This window comes from Bacillus rossius, chromosome 8 (genome assembly GCF_032445375.1).
Source record: "Bacillus rossius redtenbacheri isolate Brsri chromosome 8, Brsri_v3, whole genome shotgun sequence".
Taxonomy (NCBI): Eukaryota; Metazoa; Arthropoda; class Insecta; order Phasmatodea; family Bacillidae; genus Bacillus; species Bacillus rossius.
In genome coordinates, this window is record NC_086336.1 from 49,732,786 (window position 1) to 49,758,771 (window position 25,986).

General features: G+C 36.9%; 1 protein-coding gene across 2 annotated transcripts in view; it reads right to left on the bottom strand.

The window, feature by feature from the left end:
* The window catches only part of LOC134534898 (aquaporin-4-like), a 64,650-nt gene extending 39,892 nt beyond the window's left edge, over window positions 1-24,758 (bottom strand). Inside the window, exon 1 of one of the 2 annotated variants that reach the window (XM_063373579.1) lies at window positions 24,639-24,758. In XM_063373579.1, coding sequence (XP_063229649.1) covers window positions 24,639-24,681 — 43 coding nt within the window. In that variant the 5' untranslated portion in view covers window positions 24,682-24,758. Of the gene's footprint in view, window positions 1-18,545; window positions 18,670-24,638 lie in introns of those variants that run through there. The other variant, XM_063373580.1, reaches the window with a different exon arrangement.
* Window positions 24,759-25,986: the final 1,228 nt, after the last annotated feature.

Below are 25,986 nucleotides of genomic sequence, written 5' to 3' on the forward strand. Positions count from 1 at the left end.
GCTGTCCAAAACAAACATTCTGATTCCCAACGTGAATGGCTCAGTTTTGACAGTTCCGCGCTGGCAAAGCAGACAGCGAACGCCCGTAAATGGAACACTGCGCAAGAAAACAAAACGGGGACTCGTTTCGGATCCCTTTTGAAGGGAAATATGCGTGATTGACGGCACGTTAATTATTCACGTTCAATCAATGGCGAGTGCGGATAATTCTACGCGAACAAATGTACGAGTCTTGTTATTGGCAATTGTAAAGAAAATAATATCTTGCAATCACAAGTTGTTACCGACATGCGTTTTACATAGATTTGCAAAAATTTTCACTGCCAGGTATAAGTTTCAATTGTGTGTAATAAGTTTAGTATTTGGTAACATTGTAGTTAAGAAGATTTGGTAACATAATCACACTTATAACTAACACGTTTTGAGAACATATCCTAATTTAATTAATGTACCTACTGGTAACAGTTTTTGGTTCTTAGGTACAGCATAAATTTGTGATTATAAAAATCTGTATTATTTTATTTTATCTCAGTAGGGGAAGAAGTATCAACATTATTCTATGAGAACTTGTAATTGTAACCTACCTACCTTTCTGAGGTAGATAGAAAATTATTAGCGAGCAACAAGTGTCAGATAAAAGTTTCTAAGGTAAAATTGTCATAAACCCACGGTTTTATGGTAGCCTAGAAGTACCGTACAACACTTGTAAACTTGTGATCATTCACTTGCAATTAAAAGTTTACAAGAGGGTGTCTGTGAAACACTTGAAACTGTAACTTGTAAAGTTTTACTTTTAAGTTACAAACTTGTACTTCTATATGGAACGTTTACGTGGAACTTCTTCACAAACACACCTGTGACCGAATAAGAGACAGAAGCTGGTAATCACTTTCCCGAGTGCTGGTTTTGGGGCTGCATCGCCATCGCACGACCAAAATCGTATTTTTACGAGACTTTTACAGACAATGAAGAAGTTATTATTTTTCAAATACTTGTTTTATCAAAGAAAAATGTAGTTTTAGTTCTAAAGAAAATTTTTTTCTTCTTACATATGTCTATGTATTAAAAACAAAATTGTTTAAGGTATAATACAAAAGTTGATTCCGGCTTAGATTTTTTTATTTCACTAGGAAGTACATAATATACAAAGCTTTGCAGAAATTAAAAATTTTATTCTGCATTACCAAGAGTTGAATAAAACATCTCTTGCACTCTAATAACTGTTTTGCACGAAATATATGTATGATAGTCTCGTTTCAATTTACTATATTTTAAGTTTAAATTTAATTTAGGGGTTGTAACATTTATTTACATTAGTTAAACAAAATACACAAATGTAAGTATTTGTAATTTGTGCCGCTTAGTAACTGGAAGACAGCTTACGAACATTTTAAATTCGGGCATCGTTCAACGTTACAGAATAAAAAAAAATCGAAAATTCTGTTCAAGCGATGCTGGCAAGTATTTATAAGAAAAATAAATAAACAAATTTTTCCCTTTTTTAGATAATTGAGTAAAAAGCATTTACATTTCACATAATATTTTGAAATCAAAGTGCGGATTAATAATATTTTTTATATTTGTATTTTTGTTAATTCACTCAAAACCCAAGTAATCTAAAGAGTGCGTGTCTTACAATCTAGGCAACAGAAGCTATGAAAACTACAATTCTCGGGGCTTCAATAAGTTTTTTCTACAAGTTAACGTTGGACGTAAACGCAAGTTTACAAGTTAGACGTAAACGTCCAAACAGCTGTCTGAAGATGCTCTCCGACTACTCGCCGCGACTCCCAGACTGTGTAGTGTGAAGCGTTATCTCAGACAGGATGCACTCTGCAGATTGTTAGTCAGGAAAATTAATTCACACACACGTTCTGTGTATATAATCATGAAAAACAAGGGAAAACAATTTTATACAAATTTATTCAAAAAAATTATTCCTGGCCTTTTGTCAAACAGAAAGGTTTAAGATAACCGATAGTACTGATTTATGTATTTGAAAGGAAAAAAAATATATATATATACTAGCGACCCACCCCGGCTTCGCACGGGTGCAATGCTGATACTAAATATACTACAGAATGTCTTTATATACCGGCCCCCCGGCCGGTACCGCCGCAACCGCTAAGTCCCTGCATTTTAAATCTGTAATATCTTTGAAAATATTCATTTAAATTACATGCCGTAAAGGGCCATATTAATCTATATTAAATTCACATTGTATTTATGGTACTTAATTGGATAAGGATTAATGCTGTATTGATTAAAATCGCTTCGTAAAAAAGCCATCATTTCTCGTAAAAAGAAAAGGATAAAAAAATTGTTAATGTGGGTTATCCCTAAGAGATAGACATAGACCATCGTGGACGTTTTTTGTTGACCTTTTTAAGGTGTACAATACTGTAGTACATTATTTTGATCTATCTCCTAGGGTTCAACCAGCGTTTGCAATGTAAGCGCAAAAAAAATGTGTTTATTTACGACATCACATTGTAAACCTCTAAAATTATCAGTGTTTCTCTACTATATTATGCATGTATTGTACATATAAACCTTCCTCTTGAATCACTCTATCTATTAAAATAAACTGCATCAAAATCCGTTGCGTAGTTTTACAGATCTAAGCATACATAAGGACAGACATACAGCGGGAAGCGACTTTGTTTTATACTATGTAGTGATATGAAAACTTTGAAATAATTATAAACTCAAACTATTGAATTTTTTTCACGGATTTTTCTTGTGAGAAATTTTCTAAAAAATAATCATGTCAAAATAACACCTAGCTAACTAAAGCGGGGAAATAAGCTAAATATGTGTGTAATTACTATTTAGCATATTAGGTATCACTTTATCTTCGACATTGATGCACATAGGAATTTCTAAAACGCTTACAAATGTACTGTATACTTATTCTATTTGAATACAGTTCTTTTCCTCTACTTTTCCTACAACCGTTCAGGGAATCTGTATGACTTAAATATGCATTTATTATAGCTTATGCCACAGTGCTTGGCTACGGCAGTCTACAAACAGAAAACTGTTAGTTATACCTGCACGTCTCATCCTGTGGGTGCGTAACAGATGCAACTCGAACGAGAAAGAAAAAACCATATCGAATTGTGAAAAACAACTTATGAGACAAAAAAAATTGGTTGTCTGTAAAGTCGGTTTACGGACAATAGTTTAACGTGACAACGTCATAACAAAACATTGATGAAATGTTTGCATACTTTTATGAATAAAATTGAATCATTTTTATTGAAATATCACTATTTCTTATGGATACAAAGAAGGGGTGAAATGAAATCTACAATTTAATTGATAAATTTACTTTTATTTGCACTCATTAATTCATTATGTTTATTACTTTAACGAAGAGATTATTTTAATTATAACTTTTATACATGTTTGCTATTTAACTTCTTCCAATCTGTGTTATTCTGTTAAGGATAGGACGATGATAGGAAAAGTAGGAAACGAATGAGAGTGTTTCAAAGTTTAATGTGCCTCAAAAAAGTCAAATCGATGGTTGTTCCAATCGAGTGGAAGAGAGAGCGTAACGGGACAATGTGCGTAACGGAACAATGTGCGTAACGGGACAATGTGCGTTACGGGACACTTTTTCGTGCGTGCAGCCGGTTTTCATCGATTTATTAGACGTTGTCACGTCAAAAAATAATATGAGTGTTTCCGTACTCACCAGTTATGCATATGTATCTGACCTCGATAACTTATAGGCTAACACGAAACTTGCACACAAAGATTAACGTAGGATTCTTTAAAATAATGCCGAGCGGGTTAAATATACACTTGTTGTGTTTTTAACTACATTTTATGCTATAGTTATCTTAAACAAAACTAACAAATATTTTCGCAAAACTCCGCTACCCCGGATAAACCCCCGGATGACCCCCGCATGGGGAGCCCTAGAAAAGTAAAGGGCTCCCCAATTGGAAGCAACCCTAGAAGGTTTTTCTTTCAATCCACCGTCTCTTTGGTAGCCTAACTTGTTGCAAGTAATTGTATTCCTATCAGACAAATACCAGGTAATTATTTCTTCAAAAAATATCATCATAACTATTTAGACAAGTGAATTGCAATACATGTATTTAAAAATATAAAAATAAAATTGTGATTCTTAAATAATGTTTACTAATTTTTTTTTTTTTTTGCTCTTTAATAATCCAATACTATCATGAGTTGAGAAATGAGTGTTTACATGCTGATGGTCAGCTGTCGCTTTAAAAAAAAATTAAAATATATATATATATATATTTACTGACTTTACGAACAGAAGCTATCTTCATTACGAAATTGTATTGGCTGGAATTAACACTTAACAATTCGATCGTGAACCTATTTCGCACAGGTAGTGTGCATGGTCAGCTACGCTCTCGCTCGTGTGTGTGTTTTTTTTTAAATTTGTGAACCGAGCTTAACTCTACACAGAATATCCCACCCTTCCAGGAGGGTGACGGTGTGGGTGGGGGGGGGGGGGGGGTTGCAGGGCCGAATTTAGGGGAGGGCAACCGGGGAGAAAGCCACGGGGCCTCCACAAACGGAGGGCCCCCACAAATCCTTTGATATTCTTTTTTCGCTGTTTTACCTTTACCTACAGTACTTTGTACATACATGATTATATTACAGAAATAACAGAAATTAACAGAAATATTCATTAACACTAAAATTTAATTTAATATAATTCTTGTCTCTGATTATATTTATGTATGTGTTTTTAAATACTAAGATAATCTACTTGATTTCACAATAAATTATTTATTGGAAAACACGCTTGAAAAAAAAATTGTTAATTTTATTTGGAAAATAATTTGGGGCCAGAGGGCTCCTATGTTTTGCCTGAGGCCTCCAGACCTCTAAATCCGGCCCTGGGGGGGATGAAATGGTGGCAGTGGCGGATCCAGGATTTTGGTTTGGGAGGGGCTTGACCCAGCTGAGGCTAGGCTTTATCAAGGCAAACACTAAAACAATAGTGGACGCAGATGCTTTTGGAGGGGGCTTGCGCCCCTTAGCCCCCCCTCTGGATCCGCTACTGGATGGTGGCACAGGGATCTACAGCCCTTCCTGTGGGGTAGCCAGCGAGCGTGACCTCTTGGAGCGGTATGAAGAGCACATGCCTACAGTCGATACTCCTCGTTCACGCTCTATTGCTCACTGTGCGACTAGGCATATCGATCATTCAGCATCGGAACTGTCATTCCCTTCATCCATCATTTTCCTCCTCGTGTGTGTGTGCATGCTGCCTTCACTTAAACTCACCTGCTCACTTTTGACGTGACAACGTTTAATAAATCGATGAACGCCGGCTGCACGCACGAAAAAGTGTCCCGTTACGCACATTGTCCCGTTTCGCTGTGTCCCGTTACGCTCATTTTATATTGCTCTTTGCTAACCTGAACCTCCTAGCATTGCGACCGAGTCCGTGGCGTAGTTCTGTTTTCATGCATTTCAATGTAACATTTTCATTGCTCTTTGCTAACCCGTTCCTACTAGCATTGCTGCAGAGTTCGTGGCGCAAATACCTATATTACTTTTGGCTGCATCTTGGTGTTGGGTAAGACATTTTCCTTCACATCATCCTTGAAACACTCCCATTCGTTTCCTACTTTTCCTATCATCGTCCTATCCTTAACAGAATAACACAGATTGTAAGAAGTTAAATAGCAAACATGTATAAAAGTTATAGTTAAAATAATCTCTTCGTTAAAGTAATAAACATATTTGAACTAATGAGTGCAAATAAAAGTAAATTTATCAATTAAATTGTAGATTTCATTTCACTCCTTCTTTGTATCCATACAAAATAGTGATAATTCAACAAAAATGATTCAATTTTATTCATAAAAGTATGCAATCATTTCATCAATGTTTTGTTATGACGTTGTCACGTTAAGCTATCGTCCGTAAACCGACTTTACAGACAACCAGTTTTTTTTTCAGAATGTAACTTATGTAGGGATAATCTACTTGATATTACATGTGAAGCATACAAATCCTAACTAATGATCATTTAATACTGACACACTAAACGATGTGATAAGCTATTCCCCTTTCTCCCTCCCCCCTAATTCTTTACAATCGTCCACATCACTTATTTCTTTTACTATTGTCGTCTATTAAAGCGAAGATGTCGAAGTGTACCTGGAAAAATACATACTAAAATATTTAAGAATTGAATTTTTATTTTATTTTAAATATGTGGTGCTCTTTCGAGGGTGCCAAATAAAAATATAATGATAAAGTCTTCAGCAAACCCAATTAAAATAAAAAATAAAAAATATTAGAACTTTTCGTGAATCGTTGAGCCAAATGCCAATTTGTAATGGTTAAGTCATGAATACAATTTCCAATAAAGGCATTGTGTTGTACGTACCATTTGTGCTTAAAAGCGAAACAGCTTTTACGTTTCTCGTGTGTTCAATGGGAACATTAAACAACTAACAATAGAAATAATTATTGGATAATAAAGCCCACTCAATGACAATTATTCGTGCCGAACAGCCACTCACCTGAGACGTTAGATCAAAAGCACTCTATTAGCACGAGTTGTTAAGTTTGAATGATGCTGATAGCGTTAGTGGGCGAAGACGGGAATAATACGACGATAAACGTATATTTATGACGTCCACTAGCTCAGCGATAACAAAGGCGTACTTTCGATTCTTCATTCTTTCATCACGCATACACACCACGTATGAAAAAAACTTAGTCTTGTACATAGTTTTTTAATTCTTTATTTAAGTTTTCAAATGGTACAAATAATTTTCCACATTTCTGATAGTTGCTAAACATTTTGGATTATAGTATTCATTAAGTAGTACATAAGTTTCTGAAGTAATCTAAGAAAAAATATGTCCAAAACAAGAATGCACAGAATTATGTTACTAGGATAAACCATAGAAATTATACTGACCGACAAAGTTGCTTATCGCTTGAGAATTCACTACTGCTACGAAACTAGTTAATTTCAATTACGTCTATTTCCGGCTGAATATTGCCTTATTTAGAACGCTACTAGCTTGAAAGTGCTGTGTGTTTATATGTCGTTTCAGTCTGTGGAACCATCTCAAGAGCAAAAATGATATTGTGAATATTTAGTTAGAATATAAATAAATAATTCAGACAAAAAAAACACAAATGATGACAGCACAAACATTGGTTGTCTGTAAAGTCAGTTTATGACAACGTCATAACAAAACATTGATGAAATGATTGCATACTTTTATGAATAAAATTGAATCATTTTTATTTTAATAATAAAAGAATAAATACTTGAAATTTTACTAGTAATCAGATTTTTAAAATGCAAGAATAATTAACCTTTATTGCTGAAATTGTTGTTGTAATAAGCAATGAAAACCACATTAACTTTTCACTTCACTTTATAAACAGTCGACGAAACAGCTCACGTGTAGATGACTTGTAATTAATTTTAAAAACTGGCGTTTAGCTATAAAGTTTAAATATAATTATGAACAAGTTTTTATATAAATAAACAGTAATCAAATATCTATCATCAATTATATGAATCACCATAATTTTTTAGTCAATTGTAACATAACCTATTATTACTGCACTCGCCGACAGCGTAACGGAACACAGCGTAACGGAACAATAGCGTAACGGGACATAGTGTAACGGAACAATGAGCGTCACGGTACACAGCGTAACGGAACAATGTGCGCAACGGGACACTTTTTCGTGCGTGCAGCCGGCGTTCATCGATTTATTAGACGTTGTCACGTCAAAAAAATTAGGAAAATGTGATTCAAGAAGAAAAACATAAGGAAAACATTATATCAATATTGATTTTGTTATCTTTCAAATAAAATTCTAAACTTAACTTATCGTAGAATAGATTCACAGTTCCGTCTGTGCAATTGACACTCGCTAAGCAGTTGTGGAGACACGTCTTCCGGTTCTCGACTAGCGCGACAGCATGGTTCTAACACACGTGGTCCTTGCCGTCGGAAAAGTCACTGAAAAGGTTCTAGTCACACTCTTTTCGTTCGCCAACTGGACGAGGTAACTCTCCAGCAGTTTCCTGTCACTCACACGGCTCATCATTGCGTCATTTTTCGAGCAAAATATGTCATACGAATGTGGGAACTATTCCCAATATTCACAGAGTAAATTCTAAACTTTAGAGAGAGAGAAAAAAAAAATGACGAGTACGATAATAATCCATTTAGAGGTAAGTACAGCGATGAATAACCAGACCGTGTTGTTCACAGTTGAGCTTCGCAATCGCGTGTTACAAGCTCGCGAAAAAAAAAAAAAAAAAAAAAAAAACGTTCAGAAAAATGTTTCCGTCCACTTCCGCACACTCAGGGCAACACGTACGGCGGTACACATAGCACTAAAATCAAGTTTCCACGTTAAATAAAACAGGGACTGACACATCACTTAAAGTTTGTCTGATCTTACTTGTAGTTTACGTATAAAAGCTTTTTTGAATATCGTGTACCGTCGCAAGTGACGCTCTGAGTATGCGGTAGTAGACGGGAAATTTTTTGAATATTTTTTCGTGAGCTTGTTACACGCGTTTGCGATGCTCTATTTATATGTGTGTATATATATGTATATATGTAAAGAAAACCATTTAGCTTATGTGCGAACTTTTTTCTTTCGGTTTGTCTTTGGCACGATATCAACAAAGCCTACTAAATATTGTGACATGAAAAGCGAGAGTGGGTTATGATTATTGTGAACAATATACTTTCTATATTTGTAAAAATATGAAGAAAAAAAACCTGAAATAAGGGCTTTAAATTATGTTTCTTTCGTTAAAAAGAGAAACACAATTACGTCTTTGTTTCATTTTACCAATTAACCAAGAGTGAAACATTATATATATGTGTGTGTGTGTGTGTATACACTAGCATAACCCGGCAGTCGTTTTCCTACCAGCGTTTTTCTAAAATGGATGGTTTGTATGTAATCTAGAATCTAGAAAGTGTTATAGAAAAATTTGTAAAAATTATATTATCTAAATTGGTATAAATTGATTACAAATTACATACTTTTCTTTAAGTATAAATTATTGAAGCAAAGGCTCTGATCCGGTTAGTTTTCCGGCGTGCTTCTAGCGCCTCAGATGTTTCAGCAGCTCTGCTGGCTGACACTTGTCGCGCATTAATGTCCGATTTTTTTTGCTGGAATTTCAAATAATTTCCATATTTAATGTTTATTGACAGATTATATCTCCAAAGATAGTTTAGTCGCGTGTGATACAAATGTAATTTGACTACAAATAACAGGATAATAGTTCACGGCGTTTGCCCGGACTGAACACGGTGATAGCGCTAATATGACAGTGTGGTGGACATACAGAAATGACACACAATTGCTGTTTGTAGTATTTCTGTGACCTTTGATTTTCTGTTTACCCATGGTGATCGGTTGAACGATTTAGAAGATGATGCGCTGAAGCGCCATCTATTGACGAGTTATAACAAAATGGACATCGTGAAAATATTCTCCGTGTTCAAATATTTACGTATCTACCAATTTTCATGACGATCGGTTGAACGGTTTAGAAGTTGGTTGCGCTGCAGCGCCATCTAGCGGCGAGTTACAAAAAATATATATAGCAAAAAAAAACCTTCTCCATGAAAAAAAAAAAAACACTTTGATGTGCCAACTTTCATGGCGATCGGTCAAACGGTGTCGGAGTTTATCGACGTCATACATACGTACCAACATCAAATTATGTACATATATATATATGTATGTGTATGTATAGCTGCACAAGGCTGTCTTTGATTACTGCCAGCGGGATGTGTGAAACGCGCCATGTACTTAGTTTCTATCTTGTGCAGTCCATTGGTAAACAATGTCCTTCTCCATCCCCACACGCGATAAGCTATTTATTGCATGGCGTTTCTGATGAGGGGATGAGACCCACATTTATATGACACTAGCCGTGTGCCCGGTGGGAAAGTACTTGATCCTCATTTTTGATGAATTACCCAAAAGAAAAAAAGCTGATACTACTGAATTGTTTATAAACATAAGCCTAAACACCACGTTTCATATTTCTAACATCAAAAATGACATATTTCTAACATCAAAAATGACAAACTTCCATACAAACTTTTATCGCCTATTCTAAAAATCCTTTCTTGGTACCCACGTTGTATAGGGAACTCTTATGCAAGATTTCATGATTATAGACCCACCGGTTTTAGCTGTGCATTGTATGTCAGTCAATGTTAGAGTTTTATGAAGTAGATATATTTCTGCAAATGATTTAAGAAAAAAGTCCTTGTGACAGGCGGTAACTAATCGTAAACCACCCTTAATATTTTTTATGACGTTAAATGTCACGCAGGACGAAGTTTTAAGTGATCGGTTTTATTGAATCCAAGAATAAATGCAATTCCGAGAAGAAAAAAATAATAAGAAATAGTATAAAAAGTAATAAATAATAAAAAATCCTTATTCCCAGATTTAACTGTAATTTAAACATATTGATAATCTTTAAATTGTTATAGAAACTTATTTTTTAAATAAAAATTCAGCATATAAGAAGAGATCAGAAGCGTGATGCAATTGAGTAATAATACTTTCGTATATCCTGTTTACGAGAATAAATAAATTTTATACCCTTCAAAATGCTCACAAATCGCTTTTCCAGATTGGGTATATATAAGTGACTAACTTTGTAATTGGCGCTTCTGTTTTGTGACTTGATGTAAGTTTTTGGACATACGCCATTGCTAAGCACTTTTTATGTAGAAGAAAACTAAAAAATAAAAAAATAAAATAAATAAATAAATAAAAATACCCAAAAGACAAAAAGACACAAATTAAGCAAAAAATTGCTGTTGTCAACAGGATATAAACACCACAAAATATTCCGTAACAGGAATATGGTCAACAAACAAAGAAAAAACAAAGAAAATGTACTAAGAAAACGAAAAAAAAACCACAAATGATGACGACACAAAAATATTGAACCCAAAAAAAATTCAGCACAACGGATGAAACGAGACAAAAACACGAAAAAACGAAAAGACGAAACAAAGACAATAGTTTTCCAAAACAGAATATAAGGATAAAAAAAACACAAATGATGACAGCACAAAAATATTGAACCCAAAAAAATTCAGCACAACAGTTGAAACGAGACAAAAACACGACAAAACGAAAAGAAGAAACAAACACAATAGTTTTTTTCTTTTGGGTATTTTTTTTTATTATTTTTTTATTTTTTAGTTTTCCTCTACAGAAAAAGTGCTTAGCAATGGCATATGTCCAAAAACTTACAAGTCATGCACTCCCATTGCACAAATCTTTCAAAGATAATATTTGTTTTGTGAGTCGTACTTTTATCAGCGCCCAGCCCTCCGATTTATCTTGATTACAGATATGACGTTAATTGCGCCAGTTTTAATTATTTTAGATAACAAGCTTCTTACATCAGCTTGTAAGAAAACATTTTTAATATATGGATGTTATACGTTTTCAAACGTAGTAAAGAAACGTTAATAATGTGTTGCGCTCAAAGTCCATTTAATTTGATAGATAATAATTTTAATTATATCTAATAAATTCTTTAGAATAAGTTAAAAAGCATGAGTGTTCTATTAAAAATATATATTTTTTGCAATAATATCTCCTAGACATAGTAGTGGCAAACAACCAACAAATTAGCTAACTATGCCTAGTTAATGTGTTAACAGTTTACTATGCTTTTAAAAAATATACTTAAAATGCGTGCATTGTGGTTGTGATGGGTTAAAGATTTTTCACCAGTTGAACACGATGTCGCGTCGACATGAGATCGTTAGTGTGTGCTGGGTGAGGACGAAGCATTGACAAATGAGTTGAATGAGGGGGGGAGGGTAAAGCACAGGCAATGAAAAAAGGGGGGTGTACACGGAGGGGAGGGGTTAGGAAACACACCACGTTTCCCCACTTGCGGTAATCGATCCCTTGGAGTGATCTGAATCACTCAACCACACTCGACCACAGAAACAAACAGTTCGAGAGAGGCGTCAGTTAATGCCTGTATCGTAAGGAACCACGCTGTAAAAAAAAGTGTAATTTTACACCGATGTACGTGGCAGGTGCACCACCACAGATGTAGGTGTATTTTTAACCCACGTGTGTGAATGTATTTTAAGCCACATGGGTCTGTGCAGACATACGCAGTTGAAAGTACAAAGCAAATGGTGACCACTGTTGTAACATTCATACCATCCGGCTTGTTAACATTAAAAATTTTTTTGCCACATTTTATTATAATAGTTTTTAATATTACTGTATATTGATTTTTTTAAACACAATAAATACGGGTATATTGACAGTAATATTAGAGTTGTAGTCATTCTGAAAACTGCAGAATCTTTTTGGAGCAGTCGGTCACTAGTTATAACAAGGATTTCCATTCAACTATGTGCTATGCTCAAAAGAGCACTAATTTTTAATGTTAAATTATACAAAAAATATATATATTTACAAACACAGTTTGAAATCAAGATTTCGTCTTTCAATTACAACTAGTTAAGAATAAAAATAAAATAATTTTAATCGGATGATGCTCTCGGTGAAATACAACAAGAAAATGTATTTCCCAAAATTCTCATTTCCAAAAATTACATTACAATGTTTCAGCAAAAATTTCTAAATTTATTTTTTTGAGATGGCAACGTCTAATAAATCGATGAACGCCGGCTACACGCACGAAAAAGTGTCCCGTTACGCACATTGTCCCGTTACGCACATTGTCCCGTTACGCTCATTGTACGCTCGCGCCGCAACTATCTCTCTTCCACTCGATTGGAACAACCATAGATTTGACTTTTTCGAGGCACATTAAACTTGAAACACTCCCATTCGTTTCCTACTTTTCCTATCATCGTCCTATACTTAACAGAATAACACAGATTGGAAGAAGTTAAATAGCAAACATGTATTAAAGTTATAGTTAAAATAATTTGTTTGTTAAAGTAATAAACATATTTGAATTAATGAGTGAAGATAAAACGTAAATTTATTAATTAAATTGTAGATTTAATTTCACTCCTTCTTTGTATCCATTCAAAATATTGATAATTCAATAAAAATGTTTCAATATTAATCATAAAAGTATGCAATCATTTCATCAATGTTTTGTTATGACGTTGTCGCGTTAAACTAACATCCGTAAACTGACTTTACAGACAACCAATTTTTTTATTTTTTATTTTTGCATTACATTTCAAAGTCGTGTCTAAAACTGTTTTTGCTCTATGGCGTGTACGTCCGGCAACAAGGCGCGCACCCCCGAACAAGTACGGCGCCAGTTGCAGATGTCGTGCGTGGGAAGGGGAGAGTGTGAAACGCACAGTGTGAACCCCAAGGTCGAGACGCGCGCAGTACCTTCCCCGCGAGCTGTGACGCTTCCGCCGTGTCCGAAGGTCAGCCGGCGAGCCTCCCAGCTCCGCGGCTGAAGAAGAAGAAGAAGAAAACCTCTCGCCGATAGGAAAACATGATAAGCTAGCTCCTTGTTTGTCAAAACTCGTGCGTGATCAAAGCGATGATACCGGCGTGTGGAATTTTACAAGAGGGGCCTCCCCCCACTCCCCCCTTCCTCAAAAACTTCAGGACTTCTTCGAAACTGATTAAGAGATCGCGTAGCAAGGCATTTTCCCAGAGCTGCAGGATAATCGCTGTAAATGATTAGCGGTATTTCACAGGAAAAAAAATCACCTACACAAAGACAAACACGTAAAAAAAATATATATATTTAAGTAATACAGCAGGTTGTATCGTATGATTTAAAAGAAGAGCTGAAAATTTCAAGTATTTTTTTAATTTGTTTCAAAAAATTTAAAACCGTTAAAATAAGTTTGGGAAAGTGTCGTGTTCGATGGACGAACACACAAGAATGTTCAACATCGCAAATTTACCTAATATTAAGTTTTAATAAATAGTAACCGGTGAAACAATACATCTACATTCGTTGCCAACTTATTCTTTGAAAATCGTTCCTATTATCAATAATGATCAGATTAAAACTCGTTTCCTGCCATTCATCCGGGAAAAAAAAAATCCTTGCTTCGCGATTGCTAGACCACGAAATTTAAAATACTGTTTATAGGTCAAGAACTGTTCAAAAAGGTTGTCTCGAAAAACGTTTATATTTGCGTGGATATTTCGTACTCATTCAAATGATTGATATTTAATGTTTGTAAGGAGGCCAGTAGAACACGTATGTTAAAAATTGGTTTTCGTACTCATATAAACTTTTTACTAAAAACGAAAGGTAAAGTTTATATATATATATATATATATATATATATATATATATATATATATATATATAAAATTCGTTTCTACTGTGCTACGAATTTTTGATCTTTTTTTTAATTATACGTGAAGATAAATTAAATATTCTATGAATAACTAATTAAATGTGTATCATGAAAGTATTTATTTATCTCCTCCCGTAATTGTGACCCCGGATAACAACGCCAAGCTCGAAGACGCAACGCAAACGAGGTTCTCTTTGCAAGGAGATTGTAAGGGTGGTTTCATATTGCCTTACGCAACATGTTGATGAAGGGACGCCAAATACTTCAAGTCTAGGAACCATGATATAAATTTTTCACTGGTGAAAAATACCCCGCTGTATCTGGAACCGAACTCGGGACCTTTAATCCTCTCCCCACGTGTCCTGGCCAATAGGAACTGTCTTGAAGTTAAACTTTTTTTTTGGGCGCGATGGGAATAAAATTTCAAGGCCATATTTTAAAGCAACGTTTTCTTGAAAACATTGTTGTGATTATTATTCGGGGACAAACAATTGGGGAAAATATGTTAAATCACATCATCTGCTGTTTCATAAAATAAACTCCATATTTTCGGAAGGAACAACAACCCTCTTCTCCAAGAAATTTTTTTTAGAGAGGGTATTTATAACTATACTCACGTTCTGCATTCCCGTCCATCCCCTAAATCAACTCCCCCCCCCCCTCCCCCAAAAGAAACCCCTTCCCCCTAGTTGTGGGGGAACTGCCATAATTTAAAAAACACACAAGCGAGAATATTTTAAGTAACGACAGTTCTAAATGGTAAGTTTCTCGTGTGTTCCGGCGTTGTGGATTTCTAAGTTACGATCGTTCTAACGTGTGCGACTTCTAGGTTACGTGGAAAATTTTTCAATGATTCTTGTTTATGGCGGTTCCGAGCTGCGAATTTTTTAAGTTACGTTAACGTGCACGGCCGCGGCACACGTAACGCAACGCAACGCTGGCGTGCTGAGGGAAGAACCGTCGAGAGGCGACGGGGTTTAAATGGCCGCGGCCTTGGCGGGCCGCTTCCGCGACATTGTGACGGACGGACGGATGCCGGACGGAATCACAATGGCTCCCGCGCGAGGGCACTGGGAGCGGCTTCCCCAAAGTGGCTGCTGCTCTCTCTCTCTCCCCCCCCCCCCCCTCTAAGTGACGCGATCAGCCCGCTCTGCACTCTGGCGGTCGCGCCCGGCACCATCTGCCGACCTTCGCCAGCGCCGGAAGCTCACAGACGTCGGCTGTCAACTGTTCGCGTTAGGGCCCCTCCCACAGCCCCGGGGGTGACCTCGGTCTGCGTGATTACGTGGTAACCCCTCCCTACTCCCCGCCATGTCAGTCAGACGTCCAACCAGTGGCGGATCCAAGGGGGGGCACCGGGGGCAAAAACCAGTTGTCTGCTACATTAATATTGCCGACAAAAATGATTGTTTCTGAAACCAATAAAATATATCTTTAATATAATTGACGAATTTCTTGTAGAATCATAAAATCTGGTGGTTGGATGTTATGTGTAGTGTGAGTAGATTAAATACAAATTTAGTCATTTTAAGACATTTTTTCTCTGGTTATTCTGAAATCCTCTGGATCCGCCACTGCATCCAACTCATTGGTAGTAAGTCCGGCATGTTATTATTTTTACTACTTTTTCAAATACAATGTTTGTTTTTTTTGAGAACCACACATTCAAATACATCAATATTTATCTCTTAATTATTTGTATTTATCTTTTATCTTCAGTTTCGTTCGTTACAATATGATCACGTCACAATGGTAGTCAAAATTACATTAAATGTTCCAGGTCAGAAAAAAATGATCAATCTGTATCGTCCATCTGTGGCAAGTTTCGTAGTCAGCGATAAAGTTAAACCATCTACCCGAGTGCCTACAGCTCGAATGCATATTTTTGACTGCCGACTGTACTTTGTGGAGGACCCAGTGCTATTGTGACGAAAATTACAGTTTTAAATTATTGTGTACTATCGAAGTGACTGTGTTCAAACAGGAGATTATAGTTCACACTTATTAACCATCATCCGACGAGGTCAAGGTAAAAAAAAAAAAAAGGTTGTAAAGTCGGTTTACGGACGATAGTTTAACGTGACGTCATAACAAAACATTGATAAAATGATTGCATACTTATGAATAGTATTGAATCATTTTTATTTTAATAATAAAAGAATAAATACTTGAAATTATACTAGTAATCAGATTTTTAAAATGCAAGAATAATTAACCTTTATTGCCGAAATTGTTATTGTAATGAGCAATGAAAACCACATTAACTTTTCACTTCACTTTATAAACAGTCGACGAAAGAGTTCTCGTGTAGATGACTTGTAATTAATTTTAAAAACTGGCGTTTAGCTATAAAGTTTAAATATAATTATGAACAAGTTTTCATATAAATAAAATATAATCAAATATCTATCATCAATTATATGAATCACCGTAATTTTTTAGTCAATTGTAACATAACCTATTATTACTTCACTCGCCGACAGCGTAACGGAACACAGCGTAATGGAACAATGAGCGTAAGGGGACACAGCGTAACGGAACAGTGTGCGTAACGGGACACTTTTTCGTGCGTGCAGACGGCGTTTATCGATTTATTAGACGTTGTCACGTCAAAAAAAATGGTTTCACCTGCATCACAGAACGCAACTCTCCTGACAATTCCTAACTCCATGTCTATAACAGTCAGAACCTGTGAATGACGTCACATTGTCGCACGGAAAACAGATCTTTCTACAATTGAGATGTCAGAATCTCTGTTTACGAGAATATATGCCAAAGCACCAAAATATGGTGTTTTGTTTAAGATATCCAATGCATTGTAAATGATAAGGTAGCTAAGTTTTGAATATTCATTTAACATGTAAAGATTATGAGAGTTCTAAAATATTTAGTAATTTGTTAAGGTAAAAGTGAATTATGTGCCTTTACGTGCCAGGTAATGAACTGGCGTGTAGTCAATGGGATTTAAAGCCTTGAAAGTTATCATTTTCTGCTGGAATACTAAAAGTAATGAATACCTTCACCTCCCAATACCAGGTACAAACAGCTGTGTAGATTTTTTTCATACCTAAAAACGTTCGTTAAAACACCCGTTTTTTAATTTTTTTTTCACTGTCAAAAACGTACACGTTAAAGACGAAACCATGAAACTAATCTTGTGTTTACAATTGCAACGGATTTTAAATGCTACTCGTGATCAGGTTCACACAAGAAATATCGATCGGTTTGCGAAAGGAGCCACGTGTGACGACCATTATTAAAGTACGGACGCAAATACTTTGGTTCTAACCCGGTGTTCAAAATTTTGAGTCATGCAGGGCTGCTGTTGGTTGATCCAAAACACCGCGAAACCCACGTCGTCACATGAGCGTGACTCTGTTACATTTCTGCGAAAACCGGACTTGCTCCGTGTTGCGTTGTTTCCTTGTGAGGTTTTTTTTTCTTTACCTTGCCATCAGCCACGCAGAACCGGCGATGTTTCTTTCTTCTCGCGACGTCTGATTGGGCCTGCGCTACGGACCTTACCTTCAGGCGTCCCGGGGAAGGGGGGGGGGGAAGTGCTACACGCATCTATGCACATAAAGGCAGCTAATACTCCCAACTCTATAATTATAAATCGTGACAAACATTTTGGATGAATGTTTCAAATTTGAAATTCTTGCATAAAAATTAAAGAAAAAATTCGGGAGGATAAAAAATTAAATTTTAATGAACTAATATGCTATTATTTTTTTCAACCTTTTGGGAGATGCAATACCTGTGGCCCCTCCCCCCCCCCCTTTTTTCTTTCCTGAAAAAAACTATCATAACTAAACAATACCTGGAGATACTGCAGAATTTAACTGGGAAGTATTTTCCATGCTTACCACCCAAAATACTCCAGTAGTCTTCACCGCTTCCATCACCCCCATCCCCTTTTTTCCCCCAACCCAATCGTCCCGCTCAAAATTCTAAGTTGGGCCGATTGGAAACTCTTCAAAGAAGCGTGTTGCGGGTCCCGTCCACCCGGCCGCACACGCGATGTGCAGAGAGTACCAGACATCAGAGTGGTGTTTGTTCATCACGAGAAGCATTCAGGAATACGCTGAGGGAGGTTAAGTATTTTAGTTTCCGGAATACGTTTATATACTATATTTTTAGGAGAGTGAAAATGGCTAACAACGCTTGTTCTCAGAGTAATTCTTTAGATATGACGCAACCTCATAGATTCTTGTTTTGCACCTTAAATCTTCATTTCTTCGCCAGATAATGTCATGGGTTTCCCGCAGAAATTGTTCAGTTGTGTCCCGTTCGTGACGGGAAGACTGCGCGCCGGTTCATATGATGCGATACCTCGCTGGAAGCACCTCCTGGAAGACACAGACACACCCCTGACCAGCCGGTCACACCTACCTGGTCACACAGACGGTGCGCAGAGCTTCAGTAAAAACAACGCGATTTCAAAACTACTCAAGATATCCGAGTAGGATATGTTTACGAAAAGCATTTAAGAGTTCGCTGAGGGCCGAAAAGTACTTTTAGTTTTGGATCATGTTTTTAAACTGTATTTCTAGAAGAGTTAAAATGGCTAAAACGCATGTTTTCAGTGTAATTTTTAGGCGTAAAACAACCAGTACAGATTATGGAAAGCACTTAAGGGACTTGCATTTCACCTTTATCTTCATTATTCGGCCATATAATGTTGCGGTCACCGCTAAAATTTCACAGTTATCCTGTGACGACGAGAAGACTACGTGTCAATTCAGAGCCTTGCGCTTAGAGGCGATACCGCGCTAGAAATACCATCGAGCGTCGCGCTTATCATCCCGCCTCACCAACACACATAAACCCCTGACGAGGCGGGCCCCTTAAGGAGTGGGCGAGGGGTGTCCAGTCCGCTCCGCTGACCTCGCCGCCACTGCAGGCTGTTGTGCTGAGGCAGCACGCACGGCGAAGGGAAACTGCAGCCGCGACTCGACACGTGTTGACAAACAATCCAGTGAGCAGGAAGCAATACTGGATCACTCCCTGGCTCAGCGCCTGGCTTCCAGGGACATTCCAGGTCACGCTCCGAGGGGAACACAGTTCCAGGCATAGGCGCAACCAAACATACTACCGGGGGAGGGGGGATATAAGGGGACGCACCACAACGCCGAACGTACAATAACGCCGAAAACCATAACGCCGAAATGCCAAATTGACCACAACGCCGACAGCTAGAAAACTGCTGTGTACCACAACGCCGAATTACCACGACGCCGAAATACGTTAACCCCGAAAAATTCCATTGCAGGACTGCCACAAAGGTTAGGTTAGGTAGGGTTAGCACACAAATTCATTCAGTTGTTTTTAATTTTGCTCCTGTGACCCCCCCCCCCCCTTTCCCGCAGCAACATTTTTCGGCGTTACTATATTTCGGCGTTGTGGTATTTCGGCGTTGTGGTAACGACCCGGGATATAATAGGACCTGTGCTCTCCCCACCCCAGCCCTGACCCAGACTGATGACTGTGTGTCGAGTTGATGCGGGATGATAGGTGTGACCTTCGCGGTGTCGCCCTCTTTGCGCAAGTCTTCTCGTCGTTCATTGGTTAACTACGAGGTCTCAGCGGTAACCATAACATTTTATGGCGGGGAAACGAAGGTAAAGGTATAACTCTCACTTGAGTGCTTTACCGACAGGAATTGAGGCGTTTAGTTGACTAGCAACAATATATGGATAAAAATTATAATTTAGGACACCATATATATGAGCCATAGCTTTTGTATTCTTATTCACTTGAGGAGGTTTTCACAGGAATCGTTTCATCCAATTCAGCTATTGTTATTACTCTACATGATAATAATTATTATGTTGTAAGCACATTTACATTATGTATTATCCACAGGAGCAGTATTCGCCAACATAGCAGGTTTAATCTAACGATTTCCAATATTTATATTAATATTTCCATTATTAAAATTTCAATTTATTACAATTTTCATTGGAGTAAATTTAACATTTTTCCCACAACAATTTTTAGGTCTAGCAGGAAAACCTCGATGATATTTTGATTATCCAGTTATAGTTACATCATTAAATATTTTTTCATCAATGGGAGCTTTAATTTCTATAGTAAGAACAATAATATTTATTATAATTATTTGATAAAGATTATCATATATATGATAAACATTCTTAGATCACATATAGCAAGTTCATTAGAATTAAATCATAACCTTCCCAGTTTATTCATGCCTAAAAATTAGTCTAATAAACTTATAGATAAAAAAAATAATTTTTTTTATCGTTGAATGAAATAAAAATTTAAAAAAAAAATTATTTGATTTCTTTGTCCAACAGCCAAATAATGTATAACTAAAATCGTGGGGTACATTATATAATTTGTCTTAAATTTTCTATTAGTAATAATAATAACAATATGTTTTGTAATAGATTTTATATCCCTAATTTTTGGATATAATCATTACGAAAATGAAAGAATATAGTGGCCTACCCTACGATTTTAGTTATACAGAATTGAGTTGATTATTTGGATTTTGGACAAAAAACGTAAATTTAAATTTTATTTTTAGTTTTTAGTTAATTCAATGGTAAAACCGTTTTTTTTTTAGTTTTTTTAATATAAGTTTATTTTATACTTTTTAGTCTCAAAATATAAAATATGTTAAATATGAGTCATTGAAACAAATGAAAAATACTAAATATTAGTGATTAAAATATTTATTTGTTACAATGAACTTAAAATTATTCATTAATGTTCACGTAATCTAGTAATTTCAGCTAATGCGTCAACATTACATGGAACTTTTTTTGTTATCTTAGAGCAATCAAGCTCTACTTGCATACCATCCAGTGACTTTACGCAACTAAGAGCTACATAAGCCTATCTGGCAGCAAAGAGAAGCTATCCCAAATAAACAACTGCATAATCTACAGTGCAGCCGTGCATTTAGGCACGGTAGTTGCTCAAACTCAGTATTAATTACAACATTCGCCTTTCAGCAGTACCATAGCTGTATTTCGCTGAAAACTGAATGGCTATTGGTTGGTTTAATTATATGTACACCATTGTGCCGAAATCAATACTGACTGATGTAATGTCCGTATATTATACTTCATCACGCCGGAAGAGTGGCCAGATAATTTCAGATATAGTACCCATATTTTCATTAAAGACACCCGGGCACATTTTCCACCATAACCCGACCTCAGAAACACTCTAAATCAAAAAGAATATATTTTTGAAAATTTTGAAATTTTAGCTTCTCCCCCCCCCCCCCCCCTCCTTACCGAGGGGAAAAAAGACTAAGCCCAGCCATATTTTCTACCATAAAACGACCTTGGTAAACTCTAAATAGAAAAGAATATACTTTTAAAATTTTCGAAATTTAGGGGCATTACGACTCCCTCCTTACCCGGGCACATTTTCCACCGAGACCCGACCTTTTGGAACGGAAACACTCCCAATCGAAAAAAGCATTGAGTTTTAAATTTTTCGAAATTTTGGGTTTTTAACCCCCTCCCCCTCCCCCCACCACAGGGTAACGGTCGACCCCGGAGCAAATTCCCACCATACCCCGACCTAATGGATACAGTAAAATCCTGGTTATTACCCTATTACCCATAACTCGAAATTAGTGGTTTTTAGACCCTCTGACCCCTTTACCCACTCCCCCTTAACACTAAGGACTTAAGTTATCAAAATATTGTATTTTCAGTGGTTCTTTTTATGTATGCAAAATTTCAACACATTCGGACGTCGAAAAGTGGGTTGACTGGAAAGATTTTATTACATAGTCCAGTCATACATACAGGTGAAGCTATTAAAACAGGCGTTTTTTTTTTTTGCAATTACCATACCTAAGAAAATATTTAAAAAAGAAAAAAACGGAAACAGAACCACTTATTCACCCTAAGTGTATTTTTTTTTCGCATACAGACCCCACGCTGATACCTTGAGCAATTTTCAGGTCATGTTTCTTCAGAAGCTCTGCAAACCCTGTGTGTGACCTTGCCAGGATTTGGGGGCCAGTGTCACTATGCTGTTGGACCATAGTGTTTGTCGGTTTCTACTCGGTAATTTCCTTCTAAATCAATTGTTTGGATGTTCGATATTGATAAATTTTACTTAGCTCATTCCAGAGATGCCTGCATCGTGCAGTGTGAGAAAAAGCGGTCGGAAGAATGTTCAGCCAACAAACGTTATGTGACACCGGCATAACCTGTCGCAAAGTTAATAGGGAGACACACTCACATTCGCACAAAGGAAGGGAAAAAAACGATCTCACGATCATGTTTTTCTCAGGAATATAGGATTAAATAATCACTGTTCTCGGGAACTTAATTGCAAGCAGCTAATCATATATAACAGAACCTGGAGTCAAAGCGAATGGTCAGTCAGTAAACGTCTGTTGTGCTTGAGAACAAAGGTCTTACATGAACATTTTCTGGTCGTGCGATGTTCATTGGAAGGAAGGAAGGAAAAAAAAAAGATAGTACAGTTATTCAATGCGCGAGTCTTGCAGAGCTCCAAGGCTACAACGCTGTGTTGTAATGCCTCGCCTTGAACCTTGAATGTCAGATGCTGCCATGTACCGCCGGGAGAGAACTGAGGGACAATCTTGTCTCGGAAACACCAGCTGAAAACTTGAAACCTCCTCTCAAGTCCAGAGCGGCAAACGGGTGGACGTTGGGTTTTATATAGAACTACTCCCGACACCCCATAGTGCATTTCGTAGCTGATCCACCACGTCGCTTCGCGCACTCAGTAGTTTATTTATTTATTTTTGGTAAATTGAACATAAATATTCATATCGAATTGCAATAGTTGTAAATTTGTACGTTTACATGAAAACAACTACTGTATCGCTACAAAATAGTGCTCGCAGTAACACTGGGTTCGGATTCTTACCCGGGCATTTATGCTATGTGTTTTGTCCAGTATTAACTTAATAACCATAATAAAACAAAATTAAATCCAATTATTTAATATTCGATTATATTTTCCATAGTTAAATATATGTATGTATATATATGTTGAATGAAACATCAATTAAAATTTTAAAAAGGGACCAATTTTAGTAAAAAAAAATAGTATTATCTCGAAAAAACTTACTTATTTCATATGAGCAAAAATAACCATAGCCAATTTTTTGTAGAAAATGACATATATTTCTTGTAGTATTACAAACTATTTCTTTACAGCTGGTTTCCAAAGGAAATCTTTTGTCAAAGTATATAATTTTTTTTTCCCATGATTAACCCGTTCTCCAGCGACCTCGTGGTCGGCCGAGACTTTAAACCCTGATTCACGTCATTCATTCGTTCAACTTCAGTTCCTCCCCTTAACGTGTGTTTGACAGGGTGCGTGCGTGGTTGAATGTGTTCTGGGCGCGAAACGCACAATATATCGTCTCAGCAGGGACCAAGTATAGAGCTCACCCACAATTTCTTGCAAACTAAACAAAATTCGATTTTGCGTGTGGCCATACACGTCATTGACGTGTTTTCGTATAGAACTGCGTGGATTTATCTACTACGGTTTTGTTTTCAGATTGTCATTTTTCGAACTAACCGAAAATCGCGCGTGAAATCGATAGTTTGAGTTATATTTAGATATAGAAAAAGAGAGCTTGACTTAATAAAAATATTAATCGATGGTTCAAATAGAATATTTTTTTTGCATATTAAAAATAAAAATATACCCATACGTATTCAAGTGATTGTATAAAAAATACCGGAAGATTTTCTCACTCACGATGGAATTTTTTTTTTAATCTCTAGACATAATCATATGTGTATAAAAGTGCTAATCATGAGTAAGATTATTAATTTGTTATTAAACGTTGCATTCAAAAAAATAGTACGACCCATAACTAAACACTTAGTTTTTCTTTTATTTAAAATTAAAGTTTTTTTTTAATAAAACTCATAGAGTTGATATTATACTAGCTGCCGTACCCGGCGTTGCCCGGGCTGAACATAGGGGTGGTATATTGTCCGCGAGTTAAAGCAAAATCACAAAATTGTGATGTGCATAGAGGAATGACATACAATTGCTGTTTGTATGTATATGACCTATGATTTTTTCTGTTCACCAATTGCGATCGGTTGAAAGGTTTGGAAGTTGATGCGCTGCAGCGCCGTCTAGCGGCCAGTTACCAAAAAAAAAAAAATAATTGTAAAGCATGAAAATTTTCTCCGTGAAGGAACACTTGGCTCTATGCGCCAACTGTCATGGCGATCAGTCAAACTGTGTCGGAGTTTATCGACGTCATGCATACATGCATACATACTAATTTCATTTAAATGTTATTTTTTTTTTATGACAGACCTGCGAAGCTGGCGGCAAAGTGAGTAGGCAGCGGCACAACCATGTTGGGACGAGATGGGCGCGCTACTCTCGGACTGGCTGCTCTTCGGCCAATGGCTCTTCTGTTACTGTCGCCGGCCTGCGATTGCGGCGACCAGGAAAAGCTTTACCTTGCCCTCCTCCCCCCCCCCCCCTCCCCCGGCCCACCCAATCCATCCCCACCCACTCTCCCTCGTCGAACCATACTAACCGCGCTCTCGCCTTACCCTTACCCCCCTCCCCCCCCCCCCCCCCCCAACAAGCTAATAATACACCTCGCGGTACGAGCTCAATCACACACGAAGAGAAGAGATTCACTGGCCTTCGGGTTTCCTGCATCTCCGGATTATTATATTTTTTTTTGCGTGAATCCGTCTTTAAAATTGCTTCCATAGTGGGAGGCAATTCAAGAAAACGAATGATAACAAAATCGGGGGAATACAGTTTGGTGTTGCAGCTACATATCTATCATCTCTAAGCAAAATTTAATTACACCACTGGATGGCTGAAGAATTCGTTACGCTAAGTGAGGACTGTGACGCAACGCGCGCGGTGGAGGGGAAAACCCCGCCATTTTGAGGTCATTTTACTGCGTTTAGGGATTTCCACTTAGTATAACTTTTGACTCGGAGAAGCTACGACGTTAGTTTGAGTTTCAATCGTGAGCTCTTGTTAAAATCTATCGATTGCATTTATAAAACATTAGTGTAAAATAGTTACAGTGAATATATATGGTGTAAAAATAAAATAAAAATATTTAATCAAAAATATATAATGTCGGCCTATAAGAGTAAAAAAGCTAAATCCAAATACATAGATCGTATACGTTTGGAAAGGGCTTCCCAAAAGCAATCGAATGATACCAATAAAACACCATATGACCGAGTGAAGCAGTGCCGGGAACGTAAAAGAATGAATGCGGCCGAGCGGATCAACGACGGTGTCAGTACATCTGCAGCTGGGGCGGTTGAAATTATGCAAGTGGATTATGACTTATTAGTGTTCAAACATGATTATAAAATACATAAAATAGCGCATTTTATATTTTGAATAGAAAATATTACCTGTTGCGTACACGTATTCATGTACAACACACGGCCGTGTCCATGACACAGCCACACCCCCTTTTGTTTACGTATGTGTAAAACACCTTAGCTCTCGGCATACGGCATTTGGTGGGAGTAATGTCGTGGAAAGGCAAGGAAGGCGATGGACCGAAGTGTGACACAAAGATGGCGGACCCACGTGCAGCAAATTAATGGCGCACACGATCACTTCCGTAAACATCAGGGAACATACCACACGCATTGGTGTGCCAAATGAAATACTT